Source organism: Artemia sp. Qi Xiang Cuo, chromosome 11 (assembly GCF_049724085.1).
Source record: "Artemia sp. Qi Xiang Cuo chromosome 11, ASM4972408v1, whole genome shotgun sequence".
Classification (NCBI taxonomy): domain Eukaryota; kingdom Metazoa; phylum Arthropoda; class Branchiopoda; order Anostraca; family Artemiidae; genus Artemia; species Artemia sp. Qi Xiang Cuo.
Window position 1 is genome coordinate 23,853,288 of NC_142804.1, and position 25,291 is coordinate 23,878,578.

The 25,291-nt window shown below is 34.1% G+C and overlaps 1 protein-coding gene across 2 annotated transcripts in view; it reads right to left on the minus strand.

The window, feature by feature from the left end:
* The window catches only part of LOC148946780 (uncharacterized), a 308,282-nt gene that overhangs the window by 268,137 nt on the left and 14,854 nt on the right, over window positions 1-25,291 (minus strand). For both annotated transcript variants that reach the window (XM_089096599.1, XM_089096600.1), the window contains exons 2-3: window positions 16,367-16,468; window positions 853-1,031 (exon numbers count right to left, since the gene is read on the minus strand). In XM_089096599.1, coding sequence (XP_088952725.1) covers window positions 853-1,031; window positions 16,367-16,468 — 281 coding nt within the window. The remainder of the gene's footprint in view (window positions 1-852; window positions 1,032-16,366; window positions 16,469-25,291) is intronic.

The window sequence follows — 25,291 nt, forward strand, 5'->3', positions numbered from 1 at the left end:
AATGTTTGGGCATTTTGGAGAAGTTTTCATTGAATTTGTTTTCGATATTTATAGCCATTTTCTTTTTATGGTTTAAAATTATTTACTCTATATTTGCAAAAACTCTCCACGTAATGTAAAATCTCATATAGGGCGTAATTCTGGATGATAGAGCTCAAGAACGGTGTAGCTTCGGAAGAAAAGTCCATGTTACTCACTCTTTATTTGCCACTAAATATTTACTCTTTGAAAAGGCGGATTCTTTGTAAAGCAACTTTTTTTGGGCAATTTTTTTTAGGAGTTTTTGCCAAAGGTCTTAGTACTTTTTTCCGTTTCTAGAAATAACTTTCTATATGGTTTTAAAATGATTAATACAGTGTTTGCATACATATTTGCAGCACATTATATTCGCCAAATTCTCTAGGCAATGTAAAAATTTGCTCAGGCTCTTGTTTCCAGGGCACTTCCCTCTAAAGGGTATTGCTGATGAAAACAATGATGTGCAAATGCTACTCTCTGTTTTGCTAGAATATATATTCAAAAAATTCGTACATTAGTTTAGGTGTAAACCGTACACAGAGATATATGCATGTAAATAAAAGTATCTTTATAAATATAGAGACTTGGTAAAATTGGCTTCCAAAAAATGGCTAGTGTTTAACAAGAAGCAAATTAATCATTTTTACAGTGCTAGTCCTTGATTTTATAGAGTGAAAATACAAAAGTCAAAGACACAACCAAGTGCTTCTGTACTTCAGTCCAAAAACACTAGAACACTGGACTTGGTAAGATTGGCTTCTACAGCTAGCAGTGTTCCTAACATGATGTAATGAGGGTTTAATATTTGTAGACATGATTGTAGACATAATTTACCCTTTAGGTGATTTTCCATAGAATATCTTTGGTACAGGGATATAAATATCCTCATGTTGCTCCTTCTGTTTGATCAGATTGTAAATCCCTGGTAATATATCCCGATAGAACACCAGTTCTCTTTCCTCTAAGGTTTGCTTCTGTGACTCATTGCCACTCTTCTCATCCATGGGAATTATCTATAAAAAAAATTAATTGAAGGTAATCAATTTAGATAATATATAATAGCACTCAGTCAAACGAAATAATTTCCGCGACGTTTAAAAAGCTTTCCTCTTTTCACCCTCCTAGGAAGTTCCCATTTCCTTTAAACCTTTCTTTATGACATCCTCCCACCCCAACCGCGGACGACCTGCTTTCCGTTTAGCCCTAGACGGTTAGCCGGACACGACAATTTTTGGCAATCTGTCATCCTTCATCCACAGAACGTGCAAGCCATCTCAGCCTTTCTCTCATTATGGCTCTAGAAAATGGAATTGAACCACTTTTTTCGTACAGCCTACTGTTTGAAATACGGTCAGTCAGCTGGGTATCCAGAACAATCCGTAAGCAATTTCTCTAGAATAAAAAAAAGTTTTGTTTTCAACTGAAAGCCAGGAGCAACATTAAAACTTAAAACGAACAGAAACTATTACGTATATGAGGGGGTTAACCCCCTCGTCAATACCTTGGGCTGTACGCTAAAGATCGAATTTTGTTCCAATTCTTTCAGAATGACCCCCTGAATCAGAAAAGCCGTTTAATTAGAATAAATAGCTCTTTTCAAAGTACTAAAACATCTTTAGCGTAAAGAGCGAGGTATTGAAGAGGGGGCGAACCCCCTCATATACGTAGTAATTTCTGTTCGTTTTAAGTTTTAATGTTGCTCCTTACTTTCAGTTTAAAAAACTTGGAAAATTCCCTTCTCCCATTAAAGATTCTTCCATAGAAAGATCCTCCAACGTAACCCCTCCCCCTGACCTTTCCCCAATAGAAAAAATCCCCCTGAAAACATCTATATCCTTAGCAATTACCAATACTATATGTAAACAATGGGCAAAGTTCACAAGTTGCAGCCCTTCCCCCGGGGACTGCGGGAAATTAAGTCAATCCTCAAAGACATAGGTATTATATTTTTCGTCTATGCTGAACAAAATTGCTATCTTAAAATTTTCATAGGGTAACTTTGGGAAAAAAATGAACGGGAGAGGGGGCCTAGTTGCCCCCAAATTTTTTCGATCACTTAAAAAGGGCGTTAGAACTTTCAATTTCTTTACGAGTAAGTACTCTCACGATATTCTAGGACCACTGGGTCGACACGATCACCCATTGGAAAAAAAATAAATAAACATGTATCTGTGATCTTTCTTCTGGCAAAAAATACAAAATTCCGCATTTTTGCAGATAGGAACTTGAAACCTCTACATTAGGGTTCACTGATACGGTAAATCTGATGGTGTGATTTTCATTAAGATTCTTAGACTTCTAGAGTTTCCCTTTATTCGAAAATAAGGCAAATTTTCTCAGGTTTGTAACTTTTGATAGGTAAGACTAAACGTGATGAACTTATATATTTGAAATCAGCATAAAAATCCGATTCTTTTGATGTATCTATTAGTATCAAATTCTATTGGTAATTTTTGGCATCCCTTGGTATTTTTTGGTATTCCGTTTTTTAGAATTTCGGTTACTATTGAGCCGGGTCGCTCCTTACTTACAGTTCGTTACCATGAACTGTAAGTACACGAACGCCCGTATTTAATATCACACCTGAATATATGTGATATTCACACATGTAAATATGGGCGATGTCACACATGTGACATCGCCCATGTGTGATGTCACACATGTAAATATCGCCCATGTGTGATGTCACACATGTAAATATGGGCGTTCGTTACACAAATGCCTATAATTAATATCACACCTGAAAGAATAATACTACTGGTGCCAAAACTAAAATAGCAAAATATTAGTGATGGCGGTCACAAAATTAGGTTCAAAATAATCATAAAACATTATTTTGAGAATTCAATGCTTTTTTCATTTCATGGCAATGAAAAATTAATGGAGATAATTTGTTTCATTTGCTGCTAATTAATTGAAGTGGAAAAACACCCTAGGATACTAGAGACAGCAAACAGTGTTATTTCTTTTCTTCAAATCTCATTATTACAGATTAATAAATATACAGTGCGGTATTGCTCGAAAGGGGAAAATTCCTACCCACCTCTCTTTTTTAAATTTATCTTTTGACGGTCTAATAAAGACCTTAGATTCCGTGGCTAGAAATATATTCTTTAAATTACTAGTACTACTAACGTAGTAGTAGTAGTAGTAGCAGTAGTAGTAGTAGTAGTAGTAGTAGTAGTATTTATAGGAGTAGTAGTTATAGTAGCAATATTAGAAAGCAGTAGTAGTAGCAGTATTAGTAGTAGCACTAGTGGTAGTAATAGTATTATTAGTAATAGTTGCAGTAGTAGTAGTAGTAGTAGTAGTAGTATTATTAGCAGTAGTACTAATAGCAGTAGTAGTAGTAGTAGTAGTAGTAGTAGTTGTAGTAGTAGTAGTAGTAGTGGTAGTAGTAATAGTTGAAGTAGGAAGTAATAGTATTGCTAGCAGTAGAAAGTAATAGGATTACTAGTGGTAGTAGGAGTAGTGGTGGTAGTAGCTGTAGTAGTAGTATTAGTAGTAATACTATTACCAAGTTATTCTTGACATACGCCCTTTTGATAACCTGCATAAACCTAGTTTGTTTTATTTGGTTCGACTCTCCTCAACCTTCCCTGAAAGCTTCACCTGAATTGCTTTTTGGACATCAAGGGTCAAACATTCACTATGTACAAATACTACGTTAGTAATCATATGTTCTTTCCGCCTAAATTATCTCTGATTTCTTAACAGAAATTTTGCCAAGAACACTTCGGAATAATAGAAAACACTTCCAAAAGGGAAATCCATAATAAAAAATATCGGCAGTTGATCACCACCACTTTTTAAACATCATCCGCTAGTTCTATCTCCACCTCTTCACGGTTATAAGATATTATTTCATATCTTCTTTAGGGAATGGTGTTTTGGAGCTTTCGATATTTCACACTTATCAAATTTTATTGTGAAACTATGACGCTTCAAAGGCTATAGCTTATAGAACATGGCCTTTAAAAAGGATAAAGAGAACATGAGAGAAATAGAGGACAATAGGACAGATGGTGGGAAACTCCCTTGTGATTCTAACATAATTCTTACTTTATTTTGTAAACAATGAGAGTTAGAAAAAGGGTATAATTGTATTGGTATCTTGCATAAGATAAAGAATTTTTTTCATGCAAAAAAGATTAGGAGTTCTAGCAAAAACGTAAAAAATATCAATTGTTTTTTTCAGATTTTTAACTATCTTCGATGAGAAAAAACTTTCTCAACGTTGTTCTCAACTTTCTCAACATTATTTATAGATTTACTCTGTGTTCACTAAAAAAAAAGAAAAAAAAATACAGTCATTTGCATAACTCATTATTAGAAAAATATATACGTCATATGCTGGAGAAGAGAATTGGAACCTTCCTCTGTTCTATCACGGAGTTCCCATTTTGCTTGAACGCTTCCGAGCTTTATCCCATTAGGCATTTTTAAGTAGTGTTTTAGAAGGAATCATACACATAATTGTCCCTCGACGTAATTATACCACATTAGTCATAACTGTGTTTAGGTGACGGAAAGTGAAACATATGATAAGAATTAGAACTCCCTCCAAAATTATGTGAAATTGAATAAAACACAATTTTTTATTTACTAAACAGTAAAAGACCCAAAAACAGCTTTTCCATAGTCTTGAACATAATATCCCTCTATCAGTACTAAGTTCATGTATGTAAATCTTATTAAGTTTGGATTTTTCAAAAGACTATATACCTACGCAAGAAACTATGTTATTTTGAGTTATTTTCGTGCCACTATTCTTCACCAGGAATCTTAAATGTCAAAACTTATAATCATAACTAAATTTTAATGTTAAGCCCAACTAAAGATTTGTAATGTTTTTTTTTTACCATACTTTGCCATCCAAGGGAAATCAAAGCCTTCCTAGCTTTCCTAGTATAGAGTCACCGACATTTCAAATCTGGTAACATAAGATCTTTGCATGGGATAAATGTAATGCATTAATTTCTTATTACAATGTTATTACCTCTAAAGTCCCAGCTAAAACGCCTCCTACACTCTTTGATCTATCAGGGTTGTAGCGATAGCCCTAAAAGTATTGGCAGTTACTCACCAGCGCTCCTCAAAAATACTCTACTAGTTCCGTCTCCGCATGCCCATAGCTATAAGAAGTTGTTTCATATGTTTTTCTCGGTCGGTTTCAAACCTTAGGGGATCGTGTTTTGAAGCTTTCAGCAAACCAAACTTATCAAAATTTATTTTGAACTACGACACTTCAAAGGCTATAATCTATAGACAAGGCCGTATTCAGGGTGAGGGGGCTACGGGGTTTGCACTCTCTCTCCTATTTTTTGTCCAACTCTTAAGAACGTAAAAAACAATGCATATAAACAAATTTTTGATGCGGTTTTTAAAGTTTTTATTTGTAATTCTCCCCCCCCCCCCAAAAAAATACAACCTCCCATAAAAAATCCTGGATACGAAAAGAATAAAGAGAACAAGAGAGAAATAGGAGATGTTATAATAAATGGTGAGAGACTCTCTGGTGATCTTGACATAGTTCATGCTATGTTTCTTAAGCAACGAGAATAAGAAAAAAATAGGGAAATAACAGGGGGAGTATCCTGCTTAAGGAAAATAATTTGTTCACGCAAAAATAAGCCAGGAGTTGTAGAAAAATTTAGAATATATTAGAATTTATTTTCTAGATTCTACCCAAAAATTCTGCAACCCGAAAAAAAAAGCTACCCGAAAAAAAAATTCCCCACTGAAAGAGAAGGGCAGTAATTAACATCGAGGACAAGAAAAATACATTATTTCTAGATTTAGACTGTGTCAATTAAAAAATATATAATCAAGTTATAAACATAATTCATTGAAGAGAACTTTATTGAAGTTTTTTTTTTATTAAAGCACAGTTTTACCACTTTACTTGGAAGTTCCAGAGCTTGATCGTATGGGGTATTTTTAAGCAACGTTTTAAGAAAAAACAGCACGTATAGTTGTCCCTTGACGTAATTATCACTTATTAGGCATAACTGTCCATAGGTCAAATAAAACCAGATACTTGACACAAATTGAAAGTCTTTCCAAAATTTCGTCAATTTGAATGAAGTAGGCCTACGCAAGTTTTGATAAACTAAGTGCTAAAAGACTCAAAAACAGCTTTTCCATAGTCATTATTGCAATAATCCCCAATTAACAGTAATTTAGAATATGAAATCAGAAACTTTTCTCGGCTTTCCCGGCATAACTTACCAACATTTAAAGTTTCGTAAATAAATTCTTGGCCTGGGGTTCATACAATGAAGTCATTCCTTTGAAAAAAATTGTTATTGCCTCTAACCCCACTTAAGTTGAATGGTCCAAGACCTTAGACGGGAGGTTTTCAGTATCCCCCAACCTAACCTTGAAAAATGATACTATATTGTACGAATTAAGCCTTGCAGTATAACGTAAATGTCCCTGTGAGTTCTATCTTTATTTATAAATTGCCATTTGATGATGACGTAAGTGCTGCAGTGACTACATAGGTTGTTGATCAATAATCATCAGATAATTGAGATCAGGCCACAGCTAAGTGTCATTTTCGGCCAGTTTGCGTCATAAAACGTCAATTATTCCCCATGTGGGTCAAAATGCCGGAGAATACAAGTTCTAGTAGAGAAAATCGATTTTTGATAGTGTAATTCCCAGACGAGAGGTTTTGAGCCCCCCCCCCATCTTGAAGTTAGCTGTTTTTAAAGTTTCATCCTCTCACAAGTGCATCTTCATATTTTCTTTCTAAAGTGTCATACTGCCATATGATGCTTTTCGGTACCATTCATGGATTGGCAAGGCTGAGAAGTATAACGAGGGCACTATCATAATTTACATAGTTGAACATACATACCCTGAGGTTCACAATTTTCCCCTTCTTCTATACTACCTCTCCTCCCTTATTAAGTGAAAACAAAGAAAACGCACTTAAAAAATACCTAATTAATAAAATGACATTAATTTATTTATATTTTTTGTTAATATAGTTATACTAATATATAGTTAAACGAAAATCTTTTTTGTATAGTTTATTTGCGTATATTTAATAAAAAAGAAAATGGAAAAGAAATTTAAAAAAGCACTAAACATTTCTTAAGGAAAAAAAGAGGTTAAATGAATCTGAAAGAAAATAAAAATTTTTGCTTCATCAATTTCACAAGATATGCTAAAAATTAGCTCAAATGAGCTAACCCGTAATATTTTTAAGTATTTTTAGAATTCTATAAACGAACTCTTTACTGAAATCTGGGATTGCTTGAATTCTTTAGAGAATTACGTTTTTATACTAAAAGTTATCTATATCACCTTATCCAAGATGGTTTTGGAGGTATATATTGCATTATGGGCGAAACAATAGTTTTTATTCGTTTTCAGCTTCAATTTCGCTCTTTACTTCTGTAAAAAAAGCTTTTGTTTTTAAATCCGTAAAACTCAAGGTCTTGCTATACTCGCACACACTTCGATATTTACTATGTGGAATACATATAGAATCACTCCGTATTTTTTACAGGTAAAATTTACTGTAGTAAACAATGTGCTTTCATTACATTCTCCTTTTATATGGGATATTTTTTCTAATCTGTCATCATTTTATTTGATTAATTGTGTTTCACAAGACCAGACTAAAAGGGTGAGGGGCCTGATGGGATGTTTTGCGCGGCCCTTTTTATATATTAAATACTTAAATAAATAATACCTACATGGTAGTTTACATACGTAAAGTAGTTCAAGTGCGTAGTGCAAAATATGTCTAATATAGGGCTTTCCCGAGTAAATTCAGTACATTTGACATAAACTTTTATGGGTGTCAGTTTTCTATTTTATAAAGTATATATTATAAAATAATAAACGCATTCATAAATCTCATCCAGCAATGCAAACATAAAATAAATGTATTTTTAATTATTTGAATATATAGTAATTTATCACCCATCGTTAAAAACAATTTCCTTTAAATTTCAAAATGTTTGTTTTATTTATTTTGATGGTAACACGGGGTCCTTTCACATTCGGGGCATGATGAGGACCAATTGCTCCAATCGTCCTTTATCCGGCCCTGGTGAAGCGTAATTAGAAAGAAAAATTTGAAAAGGAAAGGAGAACTAAAACGAAGAAAATTATAAAGATAAGCTGAAATTTCCAAAATCCCATCCACATAACTCAACTGGCTTTTTGTCCTGAAGTTTAAATCAATCTGAGTCAAAAATTTTATAGAAGAATACTCAGTTCCTAGAGTGAACTATCCGGTAAATCTCATCGAGTTGCATACAAAAATTCAAGATAGGATAAAAAAAAAACTTTAAGAAATGGCCTTTCAAAGATTTTGGTACGGATTCGAAGAACGTGTGCCAATTTTATTTAGTTCTGCATTTGGTCGCAACAGCTCAATGTTAAACCTCTTAATTGTCCTCATATTGATTGAAATTTCCGTTTTTTTGAAAACTTCTTTGAACTCAATGAAAAGAAAATATCCATTGGAAAAATAGAAACTAATGATATTTGTAAGACAGTGCTCAAGTAAAGAAGCATAAAGAACATAATAAATTACTTTGGATATGAAAAATTTGCACCTGCTGCCTGAACATCTCAATTATAAAACATAGTATGGTTTCAATTTACGATGGGTTTGATTTTTTTCATATTTATAATTGATCATCATACACAATGATTGTATGCTTATAAAATAGATTTTTACCCATAGTATTCCTTTTTTTCTCTAAGAAATTAATTAATATTTAAGAAAGCGTTAGTGGCCATGGGTCATGGTAATCATGGGTAAATAGATCCCGTGAGCCAGGTAGGAAAAACCCTCAGGACATTCTCCGAGACGTTATTCCATTGCCTATTTGGTTTATTGTTTACTTATGTTCCAACGACCTTGTCAATGACGTAGTTTTGAGAGTGAAGGACACTTGTTTTGATTTCAGAAAGTCTTACGGATACAAGTGGCCAGTAGCCCCCAGATGCATAGACGAATACAAGCACCCATCTCCAGTGTAAACAGAACAAGCGGCCAGTCCCCCCAGATGTCTATACAAGCGGCCAGTCCTCCGGGATGTCTATACAAGCGGCAATCCTCGGTATAGGCACTACAAGCGGCCAGTATGGGCAGTGCCAGTAAGAGGTCATGGGGTATCTTTTTGTCCGGGAGACCAAATAGGAAAAACCCTCAAGACCGTCTCCAAGACGTTAGTCTAATGTTTATTTATGTCAATTCAAACGACCTAGTCAATTACGTGGTTTTGAAGGTCAACGACACTTTTTTTGCTTCCCAAAAGCCTTGTGAATCCTGCTCGCCAGGTATTTATTTTTAGTGTTTCCGAGCACAAACATTTTTCGGTTGATTGGCTTACGCAAGAGCTTATTTTGATTACAAAAGCCTCATGCATGCAAACACCGAATGTTTCCCGTTACCAGGCTTACGCAAGAGTTTGTTGAGCCACCTACCGGGTAACGGACCTGAGTAGTTCTTTTCTCTCCAAACTATAATTTTTTGTAAAGAGCAGTAAAGAAGAAGGGCTCAGAAAGATAACATTGTGAACATAGATTTTTGTTCATAGAAAACATATTTTACTATTGGATATGAGTGGGTTTACTCTGTTGTATTTTGAAGGTGCTAGCGGCAGTAAAATGAAACCAAGAGTTGCCAATGTTGCAGGAAAAGATATTTTCCACTATGAAGTCATTCAATCGAGGACTATCCACACAAAAACTGAGAACTTCACTGCAAGTACAGCCAAACCATTGCAAAATAAAATATAGTTGTGCATGGAAACGACAGCTTTTGGTCGATAAATCTTGTACTAGCTTCCGATTTTGAATAATATATTTCCCACTTCACTCAAGGAAGTTTTTGATGTGAAGCGTATAGGATGCATACGGTATACTAAGAGGATAGGAAATTTCATATTCTTCTGTGTTTGAAGGAGGTATAACCAATGACTTGTCTTTACCTTCGACCGGCCACTATTAAAAATCGTAATGCTATCGCTAGTGTTATGAATATGTTCAAGGAAGTCCGAGGGTATGGAATAGGTTTGGTATATAGACATGTACGGATCCAAGTCCAATATATTGATTATTTGATTTGTGTTCATGGTGCCAAGTCTACTAGAACACTGTCATCGGGGGTAATTTCAAAATAAGTTTTAAATTTATTTATCAAGGTTAATGCTACACACTCCACCAACATCTCGGAAAAGGTACACTCTAAACGTACAGTACCCGTACGGAAAATGCTGAAATGCTAAGTACCAGAAAAGTCCAATACAATGATACCGTAACTTTTTTGCAAACATTGCATCGGTTACACCATTTTCAAATAGTTGTAAATCTCGATCTATGGTTTGGATTGCCAATTGATATAGGGTACTATAGTATTTATCAAAGGATAAATTGTATAGAAGAATTTAATTTACTTTACACACAAGAGAGGAAAGTCGAAACATTTCAAATTTGTGTAGGGAACTTGTCTATGATCCTATGGCACTAGTACATTTTAAAAAAGCAAAAGCAAATTTTGAAGGAGTTTTGCTATTGATAAATGAAGAGTCGTTGTATGTGTGTGAACCCGTGGCAATAAATCGTTGATTGGTGATCGTGTAAGGAACGGGCAGTTTGATATTATTTTCTCTGGCTCTTAATTTTTCAATTGACAAAGCAACAGAACTCATAACCTGTTGTTTTCGTACGTGAGGTATTGCCAGGGTGAGAAAGAGGGTTACATCGAGATTGGTAGGAAGTTCCTTTAATAAAATGTGATTGGATGAAACAATCGTAAGTTTTATATCTATTTTTATCCAATTTTTTATCCATTTTATATCCAACAAGCGTAATTTTATATGTAGGTGTGTTAACCAGTGGCAATAAATCGTTGATTGGTGATCGTGTAAGGAACGAGCAGTTTGATATTATTTCCCCTGGCTCTTAATTTTTCAACTTCCAAAGCAACAGAACTCATAATCTGTTGTTTTCATACATGAAGTATTGCCGGGGTGAGAGAGCGCGTTACATCGGGATTGGTAGAAAGTTCCTTTCATAAAATGTAATTGGATGAAACAATCGTAAATTTTATGTCCAATTTAATTTTTGGTGGTAGCCATTGGGGTATATTAAATATCTCATGATTTATTTTCCCAACTAAATGTACTTCCCTAATTGTCGCCATTTTGGTGATATGTTTTCTTTTCCAATGACAAGCTTCTTAGCTTCTAAGCATCTTCCCATTGATATTAAGAAGTTTGTGTTTAATGTAGGAATTGAACATGAGACCCATGATTTCCTAAGGTAAAAGAACGACACGTTACTCGACTGAGCCAACAAGCCATTGAAAATATTGTGATTTTAGAAATACATTCTAATGCATTCAATGTATTGTTTTCAGGACGTTAGCCAACTGATGTTAAGCGTCACAATATCGTAACAAGTTATTTACACATTCGATTTATCAATTGGATTTTTGGTAGGTGTTAACAGTGATCTGTTTCCAGGCGTCATTTATGGCACCCTTTTGAGAATAAGCATACCAAGACCATTTGAGATGCATACCGGACAAAAAATATCTTCTGACGGGTAATGAAACTGCGCACATCGGTTTTCTATTACCGGGCATACGCATAAGTTTGGGCCCCCACATTCTCATCCAGGACCCCGAGTCCCACTCCAGGCCCCCACCTCCAGAGCCCCAGCACACCCCCCGACAGGGCCCCCTCTAGGACATAACACCTTTTTTTCTTCGCATGAAAAAAGACGGATTTCTTAAAAAAAATTCTATGTCTCAAAATGACATGCAATCTGGTGAACATAATTTTTGGAATTTTTCTTATGCGGCCGCCCCACTGGAACTCTATTGTTGGTCGTAGACATTAGCCTATTGTTGGTCGTCGACTTGGTATTATTCTATGGTTTTGACCATTATTGATTGTGCACTGGAAACAAACCACATAAGTCTTATTTAAAAATAGTAAAGATGATTTTTTTCGAGAAAGTATATCTACATTATAGAGTTTTCGTAGCATTAAATGCTGACAAGGACAAATATTTCAATTGTGAAACAAGCACTAATGGTAATATCATGGGAAACGTCTGCAAGAGTTGTTGTGGTAGCGAGAAATTACCTTTCTTTGGAGTGCTATTTTTTCTGTTTGGAATTATTATGAATAATGTCCTACTTTGAAATCTAACAAGACTTAGAATTTACCTAGTAGCTGAGTTTGTTCTATACAAAAGTACTTTTTTTTATAAATTTTAAATACTCAATCACCAATTAAAAGACTTAGAATTTACCAAATAGCTGCGTTTGTTCTATGAAAAAATGCTTTTTTTTTATTAATTTTTGATTCTAAGTCACCAATTAAAAGACTTGAAATTTACGAAGTAGTTGAGTTTGTTCCATGCAAAAATGTTTATTAATGTTTTATACTCAGTCACCAATTAAAAGGCTTGGAATTTACCAAGTAGCTGAGTTTGTTCTATGTAAAAATGTTTTTATTATTTTTGAGACTCAGTAATCAATTAAAAGACTTGGGATTTACCAAGTAGCTGAGACTGTTCTATGCAAACGTTTTTATTTATTAATTTTTGTGAAAACAATTTTTGTGAAATTGTGAAACAAGCACTAATGGTGGCATCATCTGAAACGTATGCGAGAGTTGTTGTGGTAGTGAAAGACTGAATTTCTTTGGAGTGCTATATTTTCTGTTGGGAATTATTATAAATAATCTCCTATATTAAAATCTAACAAGACTTAGATTTTACCTAGTAGCTGAGTTTGTTCTATGCCAAAGTCCTTTTTTTTATAAATTTGAAACACTCAGTCACCAATTAAAAGACTTGGAATTTAGCATATAGCTGCGTTTATTTTATGAAAAAGTACTGTTTTTTATTAGTTTTCGATGCTAAGTCATCAATTAAAAGACTTAGAATTTAAAAGTATTTGAGTTTCTTCTATGCAAAAGTGTTTTCTTGTTAATGTTTGATACTCATTCACCAATTAAAAGACTTAGAAATTACAAAGTAGCTGAGTTTGTTCTATGCCAAAGTGTTTTTTATTAATTTTTGATACTCAGTCATCAATTAAAAGACTTGGAATTTACCAAGTAGCTGAGTTTGTTGTATGCATCGGGTTTTTATTAATTTTCTTATGCTCACTCACGAATTAAAAGACTTCGAATTTACCAATTAGCTGAATTTGTTCTATGCAAAAGTGCTTTTCTTATTAATTTTTTTTTATACTCAGTCATTAATTAAAAGAATTTACCAAGTACTTGAGTTTGTTCTATGCTAAAATGTTTTTTTTACTAAATATTGATACTCACTCACCAATTAAAAGACTTAGAGTTTACCAAGTATCTGAGTTTGTTCTATGCAAATGTGTTTCCTTATTAATTTTTGATATTCAGTCATCAATTAAGTGACTTGGAATTTACCAAGTAGTTGAGTTTGTTCTATGCAAAAGTGTTTTCTTACTAATTCTTGATACTCTATAATCAATTAAAAGACTTGGCATTTACCATTTAGCTGAGTTTGTTCTATGTAAAAGTGCTTTCGTATTAATTTTCGAAACTCAGTTACCAATTAAAAGACCTGGAATTTACCAAGTAGCTGAGTTTGTTCCATTCAAAAGTGCTTTTATTTTATTGTTAATTTCTGATTCTCAATCACCAATTAAAAGATTTGGAATTTAACAAGTAGCTCAGTTTGTTGTATGCAAAAATGCTTTTTTTTTATTAACTTTTGATACTCAGTCACCAAATAAAAGACTTGGAATTTATCAAGTGGCTAAATTTGTTACTTTTTCTTATTAATTTTTTACTCAGTCACCAATTAAAAGATTTGAAATATACCAAGTAGTTGAGTTTGTTCTATGCAAATGTGTTTTCTTATTAATTTTACATACTCAGTCACCAATTATAAGACTTGGAATTTACCAAGTAATTGGGATAGCTCTATGCAAAACTGCTTTCTTATTAATTTTTGATACTCATTCATTAATTGAAAGACTTGGTTTTTACCAAGTAGTTCAGTTTGTTTAATGCAAAATTTCTTTTTTATTAATTGTTGATACTCACATACCAATTAAAAGACTTGGAATCTACGAAGTAGCTGAGTTTCTTGTATGCAAAAGTGTTTTTTTTTATTAATTTTTGATTCTCAGTCGTCTATTAAAAGACTTGGAATTTATCAAGTAGCTGAGTTTGTTACTTTTTCTTATTAATTTTTTTACTCAGTCCCAATTAAAATATTAGGAATTTACTAAGTAGTTGAGTTTTTTCTATGCAAATGGGGTTTCTTATTAACTTTTGATAATCAGTCACCAATTAAAAGACTTTTTTTTATTATTAATTTTTGATTAATTAAAGTAATTGAGTTTGTTCTATGCAAATGTGCTTTCTCACTAATTTTTGATTCTCAGTCAACAATTAAAAGACTTGGAATTTACCAAGTAACTGAATTTGTTCTATGCAGAACTGTTCTTTTATTAATTTTTTATACTCAGTCACCAATTAAAAGACTTAGAATTTACCAGGTAGTTGAGTTTGTTCTATGCAAAAGTGTTTTCATATTAATTTTTGATTCTCAGTATTGAAAGACTTGGAATTTACAAGTATCAGTGGGCGGCCGCATAAGAAAAAATCCAAAAGCTGTGTTCACGAGATTGCACATCATTTTAAAACATGAACAAAATGTTAAATAAATCTGTCAATTTTTCATTCTAAGAAAAACAAGGGGGTTCTTGGGGGTCAGATTGGGCCCTGGAGGGAGATGAAATGGGCCCTTTGGAGATAGGGGCACGGAGTGGGGACTCGGGGTCCTGGATGAGAATATGGGGGCACAAATCCATGCACGAGCCCGGTCATAAAGAACCGATGTGCACGGTTCCATTAAACTTCAGAAGAACGTGTCTGTCCAGCACGCCTCTCAAATCATCTTGGTTTGCATATTCTCAGGAGGATGCCATAAATGATGCCCGGAAACAGACCACTGTTAACATCTACCAAAAATCCGATTTATAAATCAAATTTGCGAATAACTTGTTACGATATTATGATAACTTAACTTCAGTTGGCCAACCCCCCGAAAACAGTACAATGAATGCATTAGAGTGTATTTCTAAAATCATAATATTTTCAATAGCTTGTTGGCTCAGTAGCGAAACGTGTTGTTCTTTTACCTTAGGAAATCATGGGTTTCACGTTCGATTGCTACATCAAACATAAATTTCATAAAATCAATGTAAAGTTGCATAGAAGCTAAAAAACGCGTCGTTGGAAAAGAAATATATCACCATCTGTAACTAAAGTTAATAGTAACGACATCTATGAATTTGGTTATGTAGTCAGTGGCATTGGGGAATCACCGTTAAACCTTCTTCATGATCTTATACCATTAAGGAAGAAAAAAGTACAGCTCTCTTCATCTAATGAAAACACAGGGCCATTACATTGTAATAATGATGCCTGCCCAGTTGTATTCATAATCAAAAATCAATAGTTCATAATCAATAATCGGTTCAATACCCTTAAAGTACAAAAAATCTCATCCATTTTGTTTATTATAATCCATAACAAAACTTCGTTTATAATACATAGTGTCACTTCAAATTCACTTCTAAACATTGGCTTGAGATAACGGAAGGCCCGCTCTAGCTATTAGCATTCTTACAGAAAAATTCCATATCGGAGAAACTGAGATAAGGATGTCCACTTGAAATGATTTCTCGTGGTTACGCTTAAAGTGATACCATTTCTATCACTGTAAAAAAATTTTTAATTAAGAGAGAGTATACGAGGGATTGGCAACTGCAATATGGCTGCGCTTGTATTGTATAGTACTGCGCTTGCATGATCGGGGTACCAGCCTCTGGTAGTAATTGACCCATTCTACTGAAGTAGCTGCTTTTTTGCTATTGGGAATTAATATGAATAATGTTCTAATTACAATACAGACTTAGATTGAAATCTTACAAGTTTCGTAAATAGGCTGATGTAAACTTTACTGTTGAAAAATAAACGACTAGCAATGAATTTAATACAATAACTACAACTTTTTCTTGAAATAAAAAAAAATACAGGATATATTTCTTAACGATACTGAAAAATTCTTGAGTCTGTTTTGCCACGTATTTTGAAACAATTTTTCTAGATATGGAAACATTTTTGCCGACGCTAAAAATCTTTAATATAGCATGAACTCTACTTTGGCAGAAAAACCTCTAGCTCGTATCATATCCAGTTCCATCCGCTCTACTTGTGTTGCTTGCACTTTTTAGTCTGATTCTGGACTAATACCTTAAGCATACTAATTGTATGTACATTATTAAGAAAACAAACATTACCTTTACAAAATAGTTCTGCTTGACGTTGTTGGGGTGTGTCAAACCTATTTCGTAAACTTTCGAGAGTCCCTTTGTCATCTGATCCAGTTGTGTAGCCGTAACCTATGAAAAAGAAATGAATTAAATGTTTTAGTACTATAGTATTTGATATTTGTAACAAAAAAGAAAAAAAAGCACGAAAAATTGTCAGGATCTAATATTTCCAAGAGAAGTCTGGTTTTGATGCACATTCACCTTAACCCACAATCTTTTTCTAAACATTTTTCAAAGTGATGTTGGAAAAAGTTTGCGGTAACGAACTTTAAGTAAGGAGTAACTCGGTCCAATAGTAACCGAAACTTTAAAAAAAGGAGTTTTGATAACAATTAATATGTCAAAGGAATTTACTCTTTATAGTGATTTCAAAACTTGCCTAGTTTTGGAAAAAGGAGGGAAATGCCCCCAAAAAGTCAAGGAACCTAGCGGAATGCTCACCACCAGTTTCAGAATATCAAAGAATACGACTATAGAGGTTTCAATCTCTTATCTGCAAAAATGTGGAAATTTCTGTATTGTTTGCCAAAAGAAATATCACGGTCGAGTTTTTATTATTATTTTTTCCCAGAGATGACCGTATAGAATCAATAGTTCTAGAAAATTGGGAGAAGGTTCATTCAAGCGGAAATTAAAAGGTCTAGTGCCCTTTTTAAAGTAATAGAAAAAATTGAACGGCAGCTACCCCCCTTCCCACGCCCTAGTTTTCCCAAAGACATCCTACTAAAATTTTATATAATAATTGATCAACTTAAATGAAAGGTCCAATAACTATGCCTCTGGGAATGACATGACTCCCTACAGCCCCTGAGGAAAGGATGGTAAGTGGTGGAACTTGCACATTTTTCACATATAGTATGTGTTATTGGAGTATATACAGAAATTTTCGGAAGGTTTTTTAGAGGTATTTTTAAGGAAAGGGCGGGGGATTTTCAATGAATTTGTAAATCGACCAGAAATTAAATAAAAGAAGGTTTTTTCAACTGAGAGTAAGGAGCAACACTAAAACTTAAAATGAACAGATATTATTCCCAATATAAGAGGGTTTGCCCCTGTTCAATACCTGACTCTTTAAGATAAAGTTTGAATTTTGAACCAACTCTTTAAGAACGATAGCTGAATTTCAAATGATGTTGATTAAAAAAAAGCCTTTTTAAAGCGCTAAAAAACTTTAGCGCAAAATCGAGTTATTGAGGAGGGGACAACCCCCCTCCTATACGTAATAGTTTCTGTTCATTTTAAGTCTTTATTTTGCTCCTTACTTTCAGTTGAACAAGATTTTTTTCTTTTTTTAGTTGAGATAGCAACCTACTGTATTGGGATAAGTGAAATACAGATTTGGTTCTCGTGGAATTTGGAAATTATTCAAACAACAATAAGCTTCCGTCAAGCTTTTCTGCGATCTAATATTCGTGTGTATAATTGCTGATTTAACATGCTTACATAAATGTCACTGAGAAATGTATACTAAACATGTGTAAAAACTATTAAATATCATATTTTCTTGATATTTAATCTTACCATATGCCATCCGATTCGACAGAGTGTATAATACTTTGGGCATTGAAGCACTTAGCAAAGAGAACTGGCACCTTACAAGAGGGGAAACCTGTGATATTGCCGACAAAAAAAATCATAAGCAGTGTTTATCATTTGGCGCTTCTTTGCATCTTTTTGCAAAGAAACTTTAGTCAAAATTAGTATTTTTAGTCTTATTAACAGCACTAAGTTGGCTATGAATGTCTAATCTCAGTTTCTGAAAAAAAACGCGATTGCAAAGTCTGAGAAAAACGACCAAGAGACAGCAATCGCAAGTAGTGGAGGTCTAATCTTTTCCACTAGGGCCCAACACCATCGAATCCCAGTCCAGACACTTTTTTAAAGCTTTTAAGAGATGCATTTGTTAGGTCATCCCATGGGAGCCAGCAGGTGTTACATCTATGTTTACATTCGGCTCCTATGTAACATGGATGACGCAATCTTGCTTCAGTACCAGATAAGAGTTCGGTGTGTCAACATCGAGGATATTGTAATGGATGCTTTTACACTATCGGATACTGACAGTACTAGTAATGGCGAAATGCAACCTATATGACCTAAGGTAGCAGTGGAAGTCACAAGAAGTTGTAGACTAACCCCACAATGTGACAAGATTTATGCAGGATATGTTATATCATTATGCAAATTAAAGTCGGAAGAAAAATAATGTTTTACGGCTAAAGCGAATATAATGCATTTACAGAGGCTACTAGACGGATTAAATGCATTAGTGAAATATATTGAAGAGAAAAATCTGAATCAATATACAGAATGGAGTATGTTTGTTACTAGGGAAATTCTTAGTTTATAATTGGTAGTGAGAGTGTCAGGATTAAAAATGACTGGAGTTGAGAACCAATAAATCTTACGGAATCTAGTAAAATTTGAAAAGTGGTTAATATTAGATTATGATTATCTAGAGTTATCTCTTCAAAGAAAAATGTTTTATCAAGAAATGCTTAACGATATAATGAAAACTAATTCTCCATCTTTGGAATATTGCATGAAACTTTTACATCGTGGCCCATCTGCATTTACTCAATTTATCGATGCATTAATTGAAAAAAATGATATTGTTATTTGGCTTTTTACCACTACTTAGACGGTCATTTTGTAAGTCAACAAGAAATTGTGTCTAAGCAAGTTTTTTGACGTCACTTCTTCTAGAAAAACATACATTTTCCCCAGTAAGTTTCTTTTTGGCGGTGAGAGAATCAACATAAAAAATGTTTTAAACTTGTCTCTTATGCATGTATACATTGGGAAGCTGGTCATCCTGTGAGGACTGTCCTTTTGTTACTAACTATAATGAAAAGTCTAGATTATGCAATCCGTGTTAATTGCAATGGGGATATGCTGTACAAATTAAAGACTGTAATTCCTGTCTTGAAGAGATTTGTGACTCTCACAATAGAGGTTTTCTATGCTCCAATTGTCACTATCAAAATGTGATCAATGGGAAAATACTTACCCTGGCATGATTGCAAAAAACCCTAAACGTAATTTCAGTTTATTTTTAAGAGACTGGTATCCTCGTGGTTTTAAATTGTTTTGGAAAGAAGAACCCAGTCAAAGCTTCAATCGCTGGAATGATAAAAGGGTCTGTTTTTTACGTTATCGTTGTGAAAATACCGGCTACTATGATTATAAACCATCTGATTTTTATTTGGCTCTTACAGAAAGTGATTCTTCAGATGAGAATTTAGTGTGTGACATTGCTTCAAATAAGCAAATTAAAATACGTGAATTTTATAATATTAATCAGATTAGTATTATTGACTTTACAAAGAGATTTAATAAAACTGAAGATAAAATATATTGTAGAAAATGTAACCCCGACTTTAGATACCAAGATGAATACAAGTTAAATCCTGACGAGCTGCTGCCACAAATCGTTTCTGATGATTACCTATGCGTCAAAGAAAAAATCTAAAAGGACACAGTGTTTCTTTGTACATACAAATTTTGCTACTAAGCAAATTTATATACATTTTTAAATATTTCACTCTAAGGATCCAAATTGAATACTTTGATTATTTGATTCGTGTTCAAGGTGCCAAGTCTAATAGAACACGGCCATCAGGGGTAATTTCCCAATAGGTTTCAAACTGATGTAGCAATATTAACGCAATACTATCCTCCAAGGGCTCGGAAAAGATACACTATAAACGCATAGTACCCATTCGGACAATAGTCGTGTCTCGAGTACTGTACAAATTCAATACAACGATGCCATGAGTTTTTCGCAAACATTTCTTCGGTTATACCATTTTCATATAATTGTGAATCTTGATCTTGGGATAGCATTGTCAATTCATATTAGATCTTGTAGGATTTATCAAAGGATAAACTGTAGAGGGGAATTCCATTTACTTTACACACAAGAGTTGAAAATCCAAACAGTTCAAATGTATTTGGAGAATCTACCCATGATCCAATGGTTCTAGCACTTTATAGAAAAGCCAAAGCAAGGTTCGAAGGAATTTCACCATTGATAAATTATAAATTAGTGTAGGTACGCGTACTTGTAGCAGTATGTCGTTGATTCGTGCTTGTATGAGGAACGAGCAATTTGATATTATTTCCAGAGGCTCTTAATTTTTCAATTGCCATTCCAACAGAACTCATAACTTGTTGTTTTCCTACCTAGTGTATTGCTGAGGTAAGGGAGACTCTTTCGTCGGGTGCATTTCCAAGTACTTTTGGCAAAATAAAATTGGATGGTGAGAGTTGTAGCTTTATATCAATCTTAATATTTGGAGGCGACCATTGAAGTATATTAAATATCATTTGATTTAGTTTACAAACCAAGTGTAAATTTTTAGTTTTCGCATCTCTACGTTTATTGCTAGTTTCAGTATCTGTTTTATATTCATAGCCAATCGGCATATCCCTCAACTTCTTATAGGACTTTGGAGTCATCAGCATGAATTGTATATAACTCGCATAGTATGAAAGATTGTTGCTCGTGCTCACCAACGCTTCATTTATGTAGACACCAAATTTCCTAGGATAACCCCTTGACTGGACTTGGTTTTTCAGTTTAAATCTTTTAACAATAACACGTACATCTATAAATGCTGGTCAAATCTATGAAACAATCTTCACTGGAATAAATTTAAAATGGACGTTTTCAGAGACTGGCTGTTGCATATAAAATTGTTCATATTAACCATGCTTTACACTAACATCAACATTTTACGAATTGAAAAGATCTAGAGATGAGCTGACTGAAGGATTATATTCTTAATGTGATAAATATGTCATTTCTAGGAAAAGAAAATCTTCTTCGATCTAACAAGTTTACTTTCTTTTTCTTGTTTGATGTTTTACGCTTCCGGGCTTAGTTGAGACTGATGAGTGATGAGATCTTTTCACCCTTTTTGAACCTTTTCCGCTTTGTCAATTTCAATCACTTTCCCAGGGATCGGGCACCGGACCTGAGATTTTGTGAAACCCTTTTTTTAAAATCATTCTGATATCCCCAATCATGTAGTATAGAGGACGTAAAATTCGCGTGGAGCGATGCAATAAATTTTTTAGCCAGGGATAGTGCAAAGCGAAATAACTAGGCAGACCCAATACAGAGACCGCAAGCAGACATTGACGAACTACCCCGGTAATAGTCCATTCTATTACCCAATTGTCGCGGTCCAAGAGTAGCAACATAGCAATCAATATCAGGACAAACAAAATAAGTTCTATATACTATCTACTGAATGGGTCGAAAATGCCATGTAATCACAGCCAAACCTTTTGTTGGGGAAGAGTTTTGTCCAAAATCACTTGTTTTATTCAAATCGTTCTAGAGGGGGTTAGGAACATTAGACATGAATGTCACATAAAATTCATTAGACATTATGAACGTCTTCACAACTACCGATGATGAAAAATTAATGTTGCCTTAAAATTCCATTCGACATATTGACAAACATAAACCTTACCGTGATAGACTCTCAAAGTAAATGCCATTGATCGAACTTCTGAAAGTACTAAAAGTTCTGAAACTTTGAAAAAACCAAAACAAGAAGAAGGCTTATCCTTAATAACAAGTTTTGTAGACTTATTATCCCCATCCTATCGTAAGAAAAGTAAAAGACCTTAGACTTATCTCGCTGAAAATGAACAAATTGACGAGAAAAATCCTGGGCAAACCCTACAATTTAATTTATTTGTTATCAGGTTTTATTGCAAATCGTAAAATACTTGAATCCTTTGATAGTCATTTTGTTTAAGTTTTAAAATCCGTCAAATTTTCTAAATAGTCTTATTGGGAATAAACATGTTTTAAAACGATTAAGGGAATTTGAAGAAATATCACGAGATATATCAAAAGAGAGCACGCCATGTGGGCCTGGTAAGGTTATTAAACAAACGTGTCTGTCCACCTCATTTAGTACGGAAATGGGTAGTGGTTTATGAGAATATTGGAGAAGTGTGATATTTAAGTTCTCCCACTACACTTTCTAAGGTCACTAGTTCTGAAAAGAAGCTAGCGAAAGAGAATTTTTAGAAGGAACTCAGTTATACTCTTCATCAAAATCATACAACCAGAGGCCGTGACTATCACAAAACTAAAGCCTTACACCCCTTGCATATATCACAATCAGATCTTTTGACTCTAGATGAGATTCAAAGAGGTCATAATAGGCCGTTCACGTATATTTTACTTGCAATAAGGGTTTTAGTCGCTACGCATATGCAGTTCCATTGCATGCAAAGAGTGGCGATGGAGCTGCTAAGGATATAGAAAGTATCCTTCAACAATATTCATATAGAAAAATTCAAACAGATCGGAGAAGTGAATTTGTTAATCCGTATGTAAAAAAGGCTTATTGAAATATAAGACAATACTCTGCCATAGTCATAGTCCGATAAAGCCGGCATTGGCTGAAAGATTGATAAGAAATATTGGAATTTTATTTTCAAGATATTTTACTTTGAAAAATAATGCTGGTTTTATTCAAGATTTACTTGAAATCATGCTGATTTATAATCAACGTCCTCACCGATCCTTCTCCAATGTTAGTTCTCTTGAAGTCCATGACAGTAACACTACTCTTGAAATTTTTCTTAAATAATATTCTAATGAAAAGGCTGGGAAGAAAAAATATCATGTTGGTGATACTGTCCGAATCAATCGAACAATAAATATTTTTGAAAAGATTCAAAAATGTTTAAAAAAAAGGGGAATTACTTATGGTCCATTAAACTTTCTTAAGTATCAAAAGTCTTAGACACTAAACCTGTAACGTATCGTCTTTATGATATGAAAGATGAAGATATTCTTGGCTATTTTTATGATTTAATAGCACAAACTTGGAGATACTTGGATGTATCAAATTGAAAAGGTATTAAAGAGTGGAACTTGCAAGGGTAAGAGACAATTGCTTGTTTGCTGGCTAGGATAGAATTCTGATTTTGATTCCTGTATCGCCGTTGAAGACGTTCATAATGCCTAATGATTTTATGTGACATACGTGTCCAATATCTCTGACCCTCTCTATGAGGATTTGAATAAAACGGGTGGATTAGAACAAAACTCTCCCCCACCATCAAATTTGAGGGAAAGTATGAAGTTGCTCTTGTTGATTGTATTCTTCAAAATACATATGATATCCTAAGAAAAGATGGTACATATGATATATAAGTAACACCCTTTGACCTTTCAAATGATGTTGAAGTGGAAAATTTTGACTCTGATGGTTTTCACCATTTGCTATTATACTACTACTACTACTAACAACTTATCGCAGTACCAAGCCGCCTGAGGCCAACACAGCTACGCACGCTCCTCCTCCACCACAATCTATTCAAAGCCTCCCTTTTTACACCCGCCCACGAAGTTCCCATTTCCTTTAAATCTTTCTTTATGACGTCCTCCCACCCCAGACGGGGACGACCTGCTTTCCGTTTAGCCCTAGACGGTTGGCCAAAAAGAACAATCATTGGCAATCTGTCATCATTCATCCACATAACATGCCCTAACCACCTCAACCTTTCTTTCATTATAGACCTAGAAAGCGGTATTGAACCACATTTTTCGTATAGCCTATTGTTTGAAATACGGTCAGTCAGCCGGGTACCCAGAACAATCCTTAAGCAATTTCTCTGGAAAACATCTAGCAAATCTGCATCCGCTTTTCGGAGCGTCCATGCTTCAGAGCCATATTTGACCACTGTCATCACTGTAGCTTCTAATATTCTAATCTAGTTTTGCAGACTTATCTTCTTATTCTTCCAGACTTTTTTTAACTGTGAGAAAACACCCTGAGCCTTGGCTATTCTTTTTTTTAACATCTTCACTGCTCCCACCCACCATCTTTACTAATAATACTACCAAGGTAAGTGAAGCTGCCCATCTGATCAATCTTTTCATTACCCAGTTTCAACTTTTCATCTTCACTTATTCCTTGCCATAGTGACTTAGTCTTCCTAACATTATTTTTCAAACCAATACTAGCACCCTGAACTCGTAAAACCTCTAAAACTTCATTCATTTTGCTCACACTTACATCTAGGATGCTTAAATCATCAGCATAATCCAAATCCAGGAGACTTTTTCCTCCCCATTTGATTAAGTGGTCTCTCATTGCCTTTCATGTGCATCTTAAAAAAAAGTCTATCTAAATAATCTATATAAAGGGGGATAGAACAAAACCCTGCTCAACTCCTGATTTAATACAAAACCAGCTGCTAACCTCATTTCCTACCTTAACCGAAGCAGTGTTATTCTCGTACATAGCACTAATCACTTTAATGTAGTTTTCTGGTATACCAAACATGGATAAAACCTATGCTAAAGCTCTTCTATCAACAGAATCGAACGCTTGCTCATAATCTATAAAACTGAGGACCAAAGGTGTTTGAAAACTTAGGCAATTCTCAATTATTAACCTAAGAGTGAAAATTTGGTCAACACATCCTCTACCTTTTCTAAAACCGCACTGCTCTTCTCTTAAAACTTTGTCTACAGCATCTCTCAGTCTAAAAAGTATCATATTACTAAGAAATTTTCTACCTAAATAGACCAGACTAATTCCTCGAAAATTACCACACTCACTCTTATCACCTTTCTTATAAAGTTGCTCAATTAAGGTTTTCAAAAATCGTTAGGTACTTCCCCTTTTTCAAAAATCACATTCATAATGTTATTTCTAACCTCAGAGCCACTATATTTAATAAACTCATTTACCACCCTTTCAGCACCTGGAGCCTTGTTATTCTTTAATTCTTTTAGTACTGTTGCTAATTCCTCCTCACAAAACAAATCTTCCTTCACATCCAAGGTATCACAAACTTTTTCATTTTCCTCTATATTTTTTCCTGCAACTCTATCTCGGTTAAGCAAGT